Raw genomic sequence first — 14,925 nt, forward strand, 5'->3', positions numbered from 1 at the left:
ATTTTGGGAATTAAAATGATTATAATTATGGATAATAGATGTATACATGTATATTGAGGGTTTATAAAACAAGAGGCTCTCAAGAGCCTGAATCGCTCACCTTAATTTTTTTGGTTAAATCTCTCATCAATGATTATTTTGGCTTTTCAATTTATTTAAATGTTCTTTGAATCGTCCTATTTTCTTCAAAAGCAAAAAAAAAATCATTTTCTCCTATGTTCTATTTTAGCCATAGGAGCTATGTTTCTGACATACATGGAAATGAAATATAAAATTTATACTAGATACTCTGAAACTCATTTAGCCTAAGTTTGGCTGAAATTGATACAGCAGTTTCAAAGGAGAAGATTTTTTAAAGTAAGTCAACATGATGAACAAATTGTGAAAAAAGTCTTTAAAGGGCAATAACTCCTTAAGGGGTCAATTGACAATTTTGGTCAAATTGACTTATTTGTAGATCTTACTTTGCTTAACATTTTTGCTATAACAGTTTATCTGTATCTATAATAATATTCAAGATAATAACCAAAAACTGCAAAATTTCTTTAAAATCATCAATTCAGGGGCATTATACCTGAAAAACCAGTTACCCAATTCGGCTGAAAATTTCAGGACAGGTAGACCTTGACCTAATAAATACTTTAACTTCTTGTCTTATTTGCTCTAAATGCTGGAGTTTTTGAGATATAAGCCAAAAACTGCATTTTACCCTGTGTTCTATTTTTAGCCATGACGGCCATGTTTTTTGACGAAATAAAAAATAAAGCACAAACTTTATTTTATACACCCTACTGATCATTCAGTTGAAGTTTGGTTGAATTTGGTTTAGTAGTTTTAGAGGAGAAGATTTTTTAAAGTTAGCAAATGTGATGAACAAATTGTGAAAAATTGTCATTAAAGGACAATAACCCCTTAAGGGGTCAATTGACAATTTTGGTCATATGAACTTATTTGTAGATCTTACTTTGCTGATCATTTTTGCTGTTTACAGTTTATCTTCATCTATAATAATATTCAAGATAATGACCAAAAACTGCAAAATTTCCTTAAAATTACCAATTAAGTGGCAGCAACCCAACAATGGTTTGTTTGATTCGTCTGAAAATTTCAGGGCTGATAGATCTTGACCTAATGAACACTTTTACCCCATGTCAGATTTGCTCTAAATGCTTCCGTTTTTGAGATATAAGCCAAAAACTGCATTTGACCCCTATGTTCTATTTTAAGTAACGGCGGCCATGTTTTTTGACGGATCAAAAATCGAAGCACACACTTTGTGCAGGATAATCTAAGGAACAATCATTTTAAGTTTCATTCAAATCTATTCAGTAGTTTCAGAGGAGAAGATGTTTGAAAAAATGTTAACGACGACGACGACGTCGACGACGACGACGACGGACGCCAAGTGATGAGAAAAGCTCACATGGCCTTTTAGGCCAGGTGAGCTAATAATTTGGCAAATAAAAGTGAGTACATGTATTCTATAAATGACACATAACAAAAAAGTTGAAAATAAAAATAAGATATTTTAGAATAAATTTTTAACATTTTGGGACATTCAAACCCTTTCTGTACATCAAGAGTTTAGCATGTTATAAACTATAAGATAAATAATCTAATGACTGGCTTGGAATATCTACACATATTTAATTAAGTATGAATATTTCTACATGGGAGATGATACTATGAGCATAAATGAGCATAAATGAGCATAATGCACTGTTACATCACAAATGCTCCTGAGCCATACTTACGACATCCTCTCTCATCAGAGCGATCAGCGCAGTCAGATCTGCCGTTACAGACAGAATTCACGCTGATGCATGATCCATCGTCACAACGAAACTCGCTTGATGAGCATTGATCATAGGCTAAAACATTTACATATACATGTCAAAATGCTGGGGGACAAAGTTATCTGCCCTTGTAATTCGAATACAAAGTTATCTACCATGCTAGAAGGTATAAAGTTGTCTACCCTTCTTGTGGGGGACAAGGTTGTCTGCTCTTGTTCTTTAATGACATAGTTATCTGTCCTAGTTGTTATAACACAAAGTAAACTATCCTTTTAGCAAGGACAAAATTATCTCCCATTGTGCTTTAATCCCAAAGTAATCTAACCTTCTTGTAGGAACAAAATACTTTCCCTTTCATGTGGGGGACAAAGTTTTTGGGCCTTGAAGTTGAAACACAATGATATTTCCCCTGACTGTGGGAACAATGTTGTCTGCTCTTGTACTTTAATCACATACATGTAGTTATCAACCCTCTAGCATGGACCAAAATTATCTTCCTTTCCTGTATAGGGGACAAAAATTATATTCCTTTCCTGTATAGGAGACAAAATTACTCCTTTTCCTATGGGGGAGAGACAACTTTATTCCCTTTCCAGTGAGACAAAAGTTATAGCTCCTTCTAATGGCAACAAATTCTACTTACAAATTACCCAAAAACCTCAATATTAACATCTGGATAATCCCATTTGACCTTCAATCAATTAGTCTTGTAACCTTGTCAATGTCCTTAGCAGTTGTTTAGCACAGCAAATTGGTGGTAGTTTATGAGTTAATTAAGGGTGTGGAAAACTGAACACAATACAATGAAATGTCACAAAATAGTTAATACAATTTGTATACACTGAGGGTAACAACTTGTAATGAGGACAAAACAGGTTACATGTGAAATATGACAGCTCAAATGAAAAATGATATATAATTTCAGAGTTATTCTATCCAATATTACTTTCAAGATTTGCACCTATAACATAAACAACTCGACGGGTAGAACATGTGGAGCAGGATCTGCTCACCCTTCCGGAGCACCCGAGATCACCCCCAGTTTTTGCTAGGGTTTGTGTTGCTTAGTCTTTAGTTTTCTATGTTGGTCTTTTGTACTATTATTTGTCAGTTTCTCTTTTTATTTTTAGCCATAGAGTTGTCAGTTTATTTTCAATCTATGAGTTTGACTGTCCCTCTGGTATCATTTGTCCCTCTTTTGCAATTCAATAGATAGGGCCATAATTTTCATAAACTGTTTCATTATAAAAACCTTAACCCAGTCTCCAAACCATGATCCTGCCCAAAACTGAAAATTTAATTTACACTTCTCAAACTGTCCCTTTAAATAAACATGAAAACTTCAGTTTTGCAAAAAAAAAAGCTGAATCAATTTCCTAAAATGCAGTAAATTAAATCTGCTTTTTAAAGGCATGTGGGTTATTTCATTTTGTATATAAGATGAAAATAACTTTAAGCCATTGATAAGGATATCCATTGATAAGTGCAGAAAGTTATTAGCAATTCAAAATATTTTGTAAATGTTCTTATCTAAAATTTAACTCAAGATGCCTTATACATGTATTCTGACTCAATTAATTTAAATTATTTCAAATATTACTTCTGCTTTGTGCTGTCAAAATTTCACTTCCATAAAATGTGATAGGAAGAACAAAATATACAGAATATAATTATGTGGTGTACAAATCAGGTACAAAAAAAGCACATATATATATATCTCCAAAAATCCGAAGAATCAATTTTCAATCATTTTAGTGATAAAGCTAGATATAAAGGTTTCAATGCAAATTTGAGTTCATAAATTTAATAGGAAGTAGGGTTTAAAGCTCAAAATTTAAATAAATCCAAGAGGAGATAACTTACGACAATTGTCTTCATCGCTGTCATCAGCACAGTCAAACTGTCTATTACAAACAAAGACTTTGGGTACACACTGCTGCTTGTTATTACAACGAAACTCATCAGTATTACATATCACTGCGGCTGTAAGCATAAAATCAATAACATAAAATATCAGTAGATGTGTGCAACAAATTGCCATCAAATTTGATAGGAGTAACATGATTTAGATTATTAGTTTGCAAATCCTTTTGGTATCTTTTGTCTCTTTTAAATAAAAACTAAAAAGAAATTTAGATGAAAACTTTTTATCTAGATGTTATTTTGTCTCCAATACGTACTTTGGAAGTGATTAGATGTATGGTTCAACAGTTTTATAAGTCAATAAAAAGCTACTGTAACCTTGTCCCTTGACTCAAAATAAATACAAGTCTTTTTCATCCAAATGTCCATTATAAACCAAAGACAAAAGAATGGTGACCAATATTGTGTGTAAGTATCAATCAGTTCCTAGGCATTGTAACCTTGATATTTGACTTGGTCTTTGACCTAGTGACCTTAAACTCAATAGACAACTTTACACATATTGGTAAAAACACTGATTATGGCTTAAAAGATATATTGGACTTTATGAAAAATTTCTTAAAAGATCTAATTTAAACATGTGATTGCTGCTATCAATGTAAAAGTGTAGTTTTTACCCCAAAAAAAACATAATTAACCCAAAAGTTTTGAAAAATAAAAAAAAATAAAAGCATCATCTTCGAATTATATTTTCAATTAGTCTTTTCAAATAATTTTATACCAATGAACTGAACTGAATTATCTGCAAATAAAATTACTGGACTTGACTATAGGTCCATGAAACTTACGACAGTTAAGTTCATCTGACTCATCATTACAATCAATTTGTCCGTCACATTTAAACCTTCCATCTACGCAATCACCATCATCACAGCGGAACTGGTTGTCTGCACATCTTGATGGGGTAACAGATCCTGAAAATATATTCATAGTTAGTTTATATGATCAAGAGGTAGAACTGGTTGTCTGCACATCTTGATGGGGTAACAGAAACTGGAAATATATCAAAGTTAGTTTATATGATCAAGAGGTAGAACTTGAAAAACATGAATGCATCCATAGTACACTATATCATTTTCTATGTTCAGTGGACCATAAATTTGGATCAATACCGAATTTGGCATTAAAATTAGAAAGATCATATCATAAGAAACATATGTACTAAGTTTCAAGATGAAAGACTTCAACTTCATCAAAAACTACCTTGACCAAAAACTTTAATCAAAAACTTTAACCGGAAGTAGGACAGATGGACGAACAAATGGACAAACAGGCGGACGGACCAGAGAACATAAATGTGGCATAAAAATAACAAACGAGAAAATGTGTCCATAGGATCCCATATCCTTCTTATCAGCTATCACTAAACCATTTAATATCATTAAAATGGAAGTTCAAAAACATACATTTTGTTTACGCAAAAATTGAAATTGAAGATTTGATAAATTTAAGAACAGTTTTCATTCGATGTGCTTTAAATGCAAATTTTTACCTAATTAAAAACAATTTAATCAGTATTAACTCAAAAAGGTATAAATGCATTGTTTCTCATTCATAATTCATCCAACCAAAGTTGTGTGCCAAATTTTATCAAAATCTGTTGACATCCCTTGACCTTAACTACTGTAAATTCAAATTTTCTTAAATGGATCTTCAATTTGAGATCACTTGAAATGTAAGGTCATATTTTCAAACTGTTGAATATATGATTACCAGAGAACAGAGGACATGGATGGATATGGTAAGGTCTTTAATGTACTGCCTTCAAAAATGAGCAAAACTCATAGGTAATAGTAAGCTATAAAACTTTTTTAAAGGCCTCTGAATGACAAAACATGAAACGTTTGTAACTTTATGGCCTTCAACAATGAGCAAAGCCCATACTGCATAGTCAGCTATGAAAGACTGAAACTATGCAGTATGGGCTTTGCTCATTGTTGAAGGCCATAAAGTGACCTACATGTATAGTTGATAATTTCTGTGTCAAATGGTCTCTTGTGGAGAATGGGCTCATTGGCAATCATACCACATCTTCTTTTATATATTGACCAATTTAACAGCTTACCATCTATACCAGTGTAATCCATTATAGCTTTAAGGGCAAAAGTAGCTTTTGTATCCTGAAAGTCAGTGCCATTTAAATTAACTATGCTTCCAGGACTTGCATCTTCATTGTAGATTTTTGCGTAATAATTTTGATACAATTCTCTGAAGTCAACAGCATCTTCTGCTGGTGTGGCACTGGCAACCACGCCTTCTTCTGCCAGTTTTGGATAAAAAATACCAATGAAATCTCCTTTCTCGACAGCAATTGGTGGATCAACGAAGACAGTCTGGTTTCCTTCATTGGCAATTGGAAGTTCTGTTTTACCAATAAGTCGAAACTGTAAATCGTTGATTTGTCTCCAGACACCAACATAGCCAGTGTAACGAGGAACAATACGATAATATTGCCAAGCAACGACATAACCACGGCATGGAAAGATGTTGTTTATGAGAAGATTGGCACGGTTGTCTCCAGAGCGAGGTAATCTTGATGGGTCCCTTCCAACAAAATCTGGACATGTTCTTCCATCTGTAATTAAATATCAAATTTTGGTCAGAAGATTTTCATATTACATTGTAGTTAACCTAATATGTTAAGTTTTTTAAATTCAAAATGTAGTTCTAAATTTTTGAAACAGTTAAGGCTGAATGTCCTTCAGTTGCATAATGCATTTATGTGTAATTTATATAATTGTAACAACAGAAAGAAAAGTTTAAAATTGATAGTCGAATGTACCAATTAACATACACTAAAACACTAATAAAACATAAAGTTAGTATTCATACTAATGAGAAATACATAATTACCTCTTTCAAAAACAATCCCATATTGTGCAGAGGCAAAATATAGGTTAAAAATTATAAAAATACATTTCCGAAACAAATCCATGTTTAGAATGTTCAAATTACATCACAGATATTATTTTCGGTTTACATAGCGGGCTATTTTTTAAAAACTTTTACACAAACAAATCAGATAAAATAATATTCATGTCATTATATAAGTACATGTAAAATAAACTCATGCTACACAATATAAGGATATCATAAATACAAGGTAAATGTAAATGTACATGTATCTCACTTTGATCTGTTCTAATAACAGGTTACGCTGAAGTTTTAAATAAATATTTCAAATAAAAAAGAAATCATAACCCCGCAATTATAATGTAATCAATACTTAAATGACTACCTGTAATTGATCATTAACTGTTTTTTAATGTGCTAAAGAAGTCAAATGATATTTATCTTTTGAACCTTTTGAAGAAAAAAAAGACATCTTTTCATTTGAATTTTTTTCTAAAAAAAAAATTTAAAGTTGGCTTTACACACTGAAAAAAGAGGACTTTTTGATTTAAAAAAATTGATATATAAGATACTCAAGGAATGAATTCCTAAGGTCTTATTAATAAATTTACCAGATTCTCATATTACAAAATGATTTTAGGCATCTTTTGCAATTTGAACTACAAGCAGTATAAAAATCCCATCAACATTTACTAATCTAAGTGAACCCCATTTCACACTCTACATTCTTAAACTTAAAGTAACCAGGATAGAAGAGGATTCTTAAAGAGAAACAGAACATCTATGACAAAAAGATATTCAAACTCATAAGTCAAAGACAAACTAAAAACACCATAGCAAAAAAAGCAAAATACAATGAAAAAACATATCACAAGTAATTGACAGATCTTGCTTGCTATTCTTAAATTTTTAATACGAAAAGTTCCATGTTGATTAAATATTTAAATCTTCCCATTTGCTGAATTTGTCTGTTTCAAAAACATATGAGTCAAATTCATAGAAAATGTCACTTGACACCACATTGAAATGTCTTGGACCTCTTCTATGAACCCTGGCAGAATAGCTGTCTTTCAAATACATTCAACAGAAACCCATGATTAAAGTACATTATCACAGGTCACATTTTAATCTCATCAGAGAGAACAACTAGCTGGGACCTTAAATAGCCCAAACAAAATTTTGGAATGGAAATATCCATAGTGAGTATATTATTACCTTTCAAATTGTGGCGGCCCCCAGATTCGAAATGTTAATCTGTTTCCCTGCTCTCAGGTGTTTAGTGTGAATTTGCAATGGTATATTTATACTTCTTTTATATCTCATTTTGTATGCCATACTGTTACAAATAACCATCCAAGCAATGATTGATTTATTTCTGGTGTTTCATGCCACTGTCAGCTTATTGGCAATTTTGTGATGGCCTTTTTTTTCAAATTAGGAAGCTGAAGATGGGATTGTGAAGCTCAATCTTTAGTTTTCTATGTTGTGTTTTAAATAATGTCTCTTGTTTATTTTTCATATTTTGCCTAGGCATTGTCAGTTTGTTTTGACGAATGAGTTTAAATACAGCTTTGGTATATCCCCCCCTTTCTTAGCTACCCCGTAATGGGATGCGTTTTTCTTTTTGTGTCTTTGGTTGCTGTCTTATTACCCTGCATATATTCATTTATATGAAAAATGAACTCTTCCTTTTTTTCTGTCTTCTTTTTGTTTGATTTTTCAAAGTTGTATTTTTTGTTGTTGTTGAAATTAATCAAGACATAACAAAATTCCAGCAACAGGAAAATGTTCTGTTAGATATTTCAATAAATTCTCTTATAAATCTTTTAATACTTCACACATGGTTTAAATACCAACGAAATGAACATCTAATGATTATGACTTTTTCAATTTCTATAACTTTTGCATAATTTTCATCTGATATAATAATTAAACACATGCATTAATTGGGCTAATGCACATGCCAACATCATACATATTACTCATAAGTGCTTAATAATTAATGTTTTCATTTCGTGGCCTCATGCACTGCTTATAGGAGAGTCTGGATGGGGGATCCTTTAATTCTTTATCCTTTAGTTTTTAGAACACTTTTCTCTATTTAAAGTCCTTTATTTTCTATGCTTTATATTTCAGCACCCCATTCTTCTCTGTTCTTTATGTTTTTTTGTCTTATTTGTCTTTATCATTTCCCCCCATTTTTTTTTCTCTTTTGTCCATTACTCTTTTTTTCTGTAGACCCCATCTCTACCCTCTGATAGCAAACATTTGAAATGAAGCACATATGTTAGGTTGAATGGGTAGGAAATTGACCTATCTATATGAGAATAACCTTTTTGACATTATCAATGAATGTTATCATAAGCACTTATTAAACTGATACAAATATTAAACATGTTGAATCTGATTATAAAAATATTTTTATGTTAGGTAAACAAATTAAAGAAATTTGGAAATGTGTGGTATATAAATTACAGCAGATTAACAGATCTAGAAATATAAATATTGAGACTGATATAAAAATATTTTTTTATTGTTATATAAACAGTCCAGAAAAAGTCAAATATCTTCCTTCTTTATTTGTATTAAAATGTCAATTTTGAAGTTTTGCTATTTATTTCTACAGACAACAAAAAGATTTTGAAGATGATGATGGACAGCTGTTTAACATCCAAGGACTAATTGACTAATTTTCATATAACCGACTTTTGACTCCATATTGTATAACTTTTCAACAGGTTATGTGGTAATACATCAAGTGAGAGCAACCAAAAGAAGTAAAATTAAACATATAATCTTTGTAACTTGAGGGAAATTTTACTGTTTTCCAATGACTTTGTTGTGTACAAAAAATATATAAATGTCTGAGTCAAAAGTCTGTAATATTCAAGATTAGAAGTAATGATAATGCGATATGCCTTAACTGCTTTGAACTGGACAGACACACTGAGCCCGATTTTGAACCGTCTCCAGGAAGACATGCCTCTACACCTGGGCATATTATTCTTAAGCCAAACAGTCTTATAAATGACTCCCAAAATGCTGTGGTTAAGGGAAGAAACAAATTTATACCAGTTTTCAAGTCTTTAGTCTGGCAAGGTATTGAAATCTTTACCTTAGGGACGACATCAAAAGATCAATGAAGGATAAAAAACTTAATTCATATAGTTTGTGGGTGAGGGGTAAAATTGCTGCAAGTTTTATTTAATTGACATCGATTTTACATGTATCTTTATTGGTCAATCAATTTTTCCCAAATTAAGTTAGGAGGGGGGTAGGGGGGTCAATGAAAAGACTATGTGAATTAAGTTTTTATCCTTCATTGAACTTTTGATATCGTCCCTTACAAACCAGAGACAAGCACATAGCAAGATGACCAAAGACCTTTTTTATGCTGCTATTTTAATCACATCAAAATTCTTTACAATCTTTGCAAACAAGACTAATATTTAGATAAATTCTAAATTCCAAAATTGACCATTTTTGCCCAAAACATTTAATTTTTTATGAAATGCTATCCAGGTAATTTAACTTTTACATGGTAACAACTTCCAAAATTACAAATTAATTTAAGCAAATTATGAAATAACCTTTTTTACCAAAATATGATGGACTAGCCATATGAATTTTGAGACTCTAAAAGACAAAGTCCATTTGGTATTTTGTTTATGTGTAACAAAATACCTTGGGTAATTATGTTTTCCTTCTGTAAATATTATGTCATGTTAAAGCTACAACATTTCATGTTAGATTTATTTCACTCCCACCTACAAGGAGGAATTCTCCATGAATGCAAAACAAAATTGCAAATAACATCTTTTTTTTTGTAATAAAAGCAAAAGCCCTCAGATATATGTAGTGTAGCTTACTAAAGTAAAGCAATTCACAAATAGGAACGTATTTTGCATATTACAAGGCATATAGTTTAAACATTAAAATTGAAGAAGTAAAGGACTAAATTTATATCTTAGAACAACAAACTGAACCCTACCTAGAAAAGGGACACATTCTGCATATATATCTTTAATTTTATAATGTACATAACAAAATCAGAATCTTTCAATTCTTAAGATTCCATGGCTCAATTCTGATCCATCCATCTTATATCTAGTGCAGTATTATACACTATCAATACTTATCAATATCAATATCTATATACATAAGTGTAATTGGTATATCTGATTATCAATAAACATAGATAATCAGTGTAAGTAGCTTGGCCAGACTTTACATGTTGTACCTAATTACTGACCAATGTTTACTCACCTAGGAATGCTTACACAGACAAACATACGATGTCTGCTTATAATGTTTTTGTATAAGCAATTTTTGTGACAGTCTTAAAAGTTGTTTAACTGACCCATCTGTAGGATCCCCTGATAACTTTAAAGTTTCCAGTGAATCTATTCTTGCAGTGTCCTTTCTTATTTCCTAAGTTCAATAAAGCAAAATGTAGACAAACTTTTGAAAGATACAAAACCCTACAAAATATAAGTGTAAGTACTAAGTAACTTGGCCAGACTATACATGTTGTACCTAATTACCAATGACCAATGTTTACTCACCTAGGAATGCTTACACAGACAAACATACAATGTATGCTTACGTCATCTCTTAGGCGTTTTTGTATCAGACTTAAAAGTTGTTTAACCGAGTGACCCCACAATAGGAAGAAACCCATGATTACCATAAATTTACCATTCATGAAAAAGCTTCCAGCTAGAGTCAGAACAGTCAATCTTTTACAACAATATTCCTTGTCCTTTGGCAGCGAAGTAACTGATCCTGACAAAGAGTTATTTCCCTTTAATTTTTATAGAGATAAAGAAAAAGATCCCTTTACTGAATAATACAGTTATTATATTAAGCTCACTATGGATCACTACAGTAATTGAAAGAGAGAGAGAATGTGGACAGTAAGGAATTATTCAGGTTAAAGAATCTTTCAGTCATAGCCATCTCAAGCACCTCGACAAATTATTTTGCTTTGTCCTCTTGTTCTCAGCTACAACTTTCTGTGTCTTTATAATTTATATATATCCTTAATAAAGCAAACAATTCTTTAAAAATTTATTGTTTTATCATTAAGATACAGACTTTATGAGTAAGAGACTTATTCAAGTCAACACCCAAAAAATATTAATATACTTGTAGACTAGTTGTAGGCAACATTAATATTAATAGTTTCCTGGTATAAGATCTGAAATAGATTGAAACAAATGCCTTTTTGTTGTTTTCTAATTCCAAAAATGAATAAGTTAAGCTGTAGGTATCTTCTGTTACACCCTATGACAAGATTTTCATTTAAAACTTCATTGCCTATACAATTTTCTTATTTCGTCAACTGTTGGGATTCAAATTGAAGTCAATATTGTAAATTTCCTTAAAATTATTTCAGACACTGTTAATGTAATCATATTAAACTACTGAACTTAAATTATGCGTGAGAATTTTGAAAATGTATGATGCCAAGATGGCAGCAGACTCCCCAGATGATTCTGTTGCATGGTTAATTGAAGCCTCCATATGAACTTCACAATGTTATTGCATAATTTGCCAAGAAAACAAGATAACTCTACATTTAGACTATACGTCAATACCTCAGGGTGTTTATATCAACACAAGAGAAATTTCATTTTGCAGAAGAATGTCTTAATGAAAAAGTTGGAATGTGCTGAGACTGGAGCAGAACTACAAAGAAGGAATATACAAACCGTACATAGTTACAAACCAGAATCTCAAATGGAGCAAACTATATGACGTATCACTGTCCCTTGAGTTACATTACATAGTTACAAACCAGAATCTCAAATGGAGCAAACTATATGACATATCACTGTCCCTTGAGTTACATACCTTATTTCAAGAGAAGCAGCAACAGAGGTCAAATAAGAAACAGGTTAAAGGTTAAGGTGACTATAACTCAACAATACAATTTGACCTGGTTTAATTACTGGTAGCCACTGCTTTGTACCAACATGGTATCATTTTGATTTTGATTGAATGATATACTATGGGTTAATATTATACAATTACTGACTTTTGATCAGGTTGATAAAATGATTTATCAACCCAAAGATATGATACTCATCAAGGCCAACAATTGTTTTTTAATATGAATTTTTATCCTTCTTTGATTTTCTAGTATTTGCTCAGGATACTGTTAAAACTGCTTCTTATACAAAATATATCATGTGCTTTTGCAGTTGGCAATGTTCAAAAGTCAAAATTACTAAAATCAAATACACCAAAAACAAGCTAGAAGAAAGGATAAAATACACTGAAAAAAAGAAGAAAAAAGAAAGAAAAAACTTATACATTTTGTAATACTAAAATGATTTATCAACTTTGGAATTATATCCTATCTAAAAATGTTCAACATTATTAATTATCATAGGGATAAAGAACTTTTGTTATCTCAATAACATGAACATAATTGGTAAATAACAAATTTCAGAACATTAAAATATAAACATACAAATTAATTCTACTCAAATTGGGTGGTAATAACCAGGTGCTCAACGTCTTTTTCTTGACAAGGACAGACTACTTCTCATGACAAAATTATATTAACTTCCCATTTTAACATTACTGCACAAAAGAAGTATTTTAAAACATATAACAAAAAGGTCTTATCAACATCCCATCAATCAAAATTGTCGACACTTATTAAACCTCAGTGAAATTTCTCCATGTATTGATAATGATCATTTATGGTCTTGATGTCATGCATAATTTAACTTTCCTTCCAGTTCAATAAACTTATATTTCCTGATAAAAAGCACAATTAAGATATCTCATTAAAATTTGTTTTCTTTTTATTTTGAAAGCCTTAATTTACAGTCTGACCTATATTTTTTTTCTGATGTATACACTTAACAAATCAACCATGCTAGACTTATAAATGTAGGGCACCACAGTTTTTGTGGTATTAGTGAATAAACATACTATCAAAGTTGTTTAAATAGCTCTCAATAAAGTGAGTCAACTTTTAAACTGCTGATTCAACAGAATCTGATTTTTATAAGTTATGCATACCTTAGAATATACTATAAAATTATCATAACTTTCAAAGGCTTTAATATGGTGTTAAAATGATTAGATATGAACAAGTGGCACTTGAAAATAGTGAGGGAGGAAAAATATTAGGACACAACTGTCATTTGAACTTTTTTCTCAAATTTTGTAAATTGTTTGACCATAATACTATGTATTTCTTTTCTATACATTATAAAAGTCAAATTTACAATAACAGGCCATGTCAGATCACCCTAAATTTTTCCCATTTTTGTCAAACCTATGGAACTTGAACCTCAATTCAAAAAGTGACCTCTAATAGGGTCATTTTTCTTAAGTCCTGAGTATGACCTTTATACAGGTCTGATTATAAATAAATTTATCAAGCTAAGTGATGACATATTCTAATACTCTCTTTTCCTTCATTTTTCATTTACCTGTCTTGTAAACATTATGGATTGTATCATTGTTCTTCCAAGAGGTGTGTGAATAATAATAGAATAACAATATGCTTAGCAATTTTCATCCATAATGGTTCATTCTCAGAATTTTTTCGGGGAATACTGCTCAATGTTCTCTAAAACTTATCTTTTTTTACCACAAACGTTGTCCGATTAACACTTCTACTATCATTGAAGTAATTTACAATTTGAGCCAGCTGTATCCTTGTATAAATTGCACTTTCAAATCCATTATCTTAGCAATACTTAAATATGTCTTTTGGCGTAAGAAAATGGAATTAAATTTAGATAAGCAACTTGAACTAAGTGAATGCTATTGTTTTAAATGAGGCTTACGTGGAGTCTCCCAGAGTGAGGCTCTTGTGGAGAGTTGTATCATTGGCAATATTCTTATATTTTATCATGTTTATACAGTCTTTAGATGTGTATAGTACGTTATTTTTTTCATTTTTTTTTTTAATCCTTATTTTTGACAAATTTGGAGGGTGCGTATTATACACAACTGCTTACTATACACAACTAAATACGGTATTTACAGACACAGCATGATTTGAAACCTCTCGTGGAGATTTGAATAATTGGCAATCATATAATATACCACATCTTCTTATTTATTATATTTGCAAACATAGTTAGCATTGAAACAAACCAGCAGCAGAGCAAATGCAACAAAAAATGTAAATGTCAGAAGATATCAGTTCTCTTGTTTATCTGGAGAAGGCATGTATCAAAAGTATAAAAGTCATTTCGGTACAAACTTGAGTAGACAATCTAGCATGGGAAATACATCTTGAGAAAAATTAGATCTGCAAATTTCATGCATGCTAGACATAAATCAGCAGTAATTACATAAATTTTGTTAATTTTATCTCCCA

At 31.1% G+C, this 14,925-nt stretch overlaps 1 protein-coding gene across 7 annotated transcripts in view; it reads right to left on the reverse strand.

Moving 5' to 3' along the window:
- LOC143057180 (basement membrane-specific heparan sulfate proteoglycan core protein-like) overlaps positions 1–14,925 on the reverse strand; it is a 188,417-nt gene that overhangs the window by 137,501 nt on the left and 35,991 nt on the right. For 4 of the 7 annotated variants that reach the window (XM_076230436.1, XM_076230437.1, XM_076230438.1 and 1 more), the window contains exons 5-8: positions 5,785–6,294; positions 4,508–4,633; positions 3,660–3,779; positions 1,755–1,871 (exon numbers count right to left, since the gene is read on the reverse strand). In XM_076230436.1, the coding sequence (XP_076086551.1) occupies positions 1,755–1,871; positions 3,660–3,779; positions 4,508–4,633; positions 5,785–6,294 (873 nt within the window). Of the gene's footprint in view, positions 1–1,754; positions 1,872–3,659; positions 3,780–4,507; positions 4,634–5,784; positions 6,295–6,572; positions 6,670–14,925 lie in introns of those variants that run through there. The other 3 variants (XM_076230440.1, XM_076230441.1, XM_076230442.1) reach the window with 2 other exon arrangements.

The sequence above is a fragment of the Mytilus galloprovincialis genome, chromosome 13 (assembly GCF_965363235.1).
Source record: "Mytilus galloprovincialis chromosome 13, xbMytGall1.hap1.1, whole genome shotgun sequence".
Taxonomy (NCBI): Eukaryota; Metazoa; Mollusca; class Bivalvia; order Mytilida; family Mytilidae; genus Mytilus; species Mytilus galloprovincialis.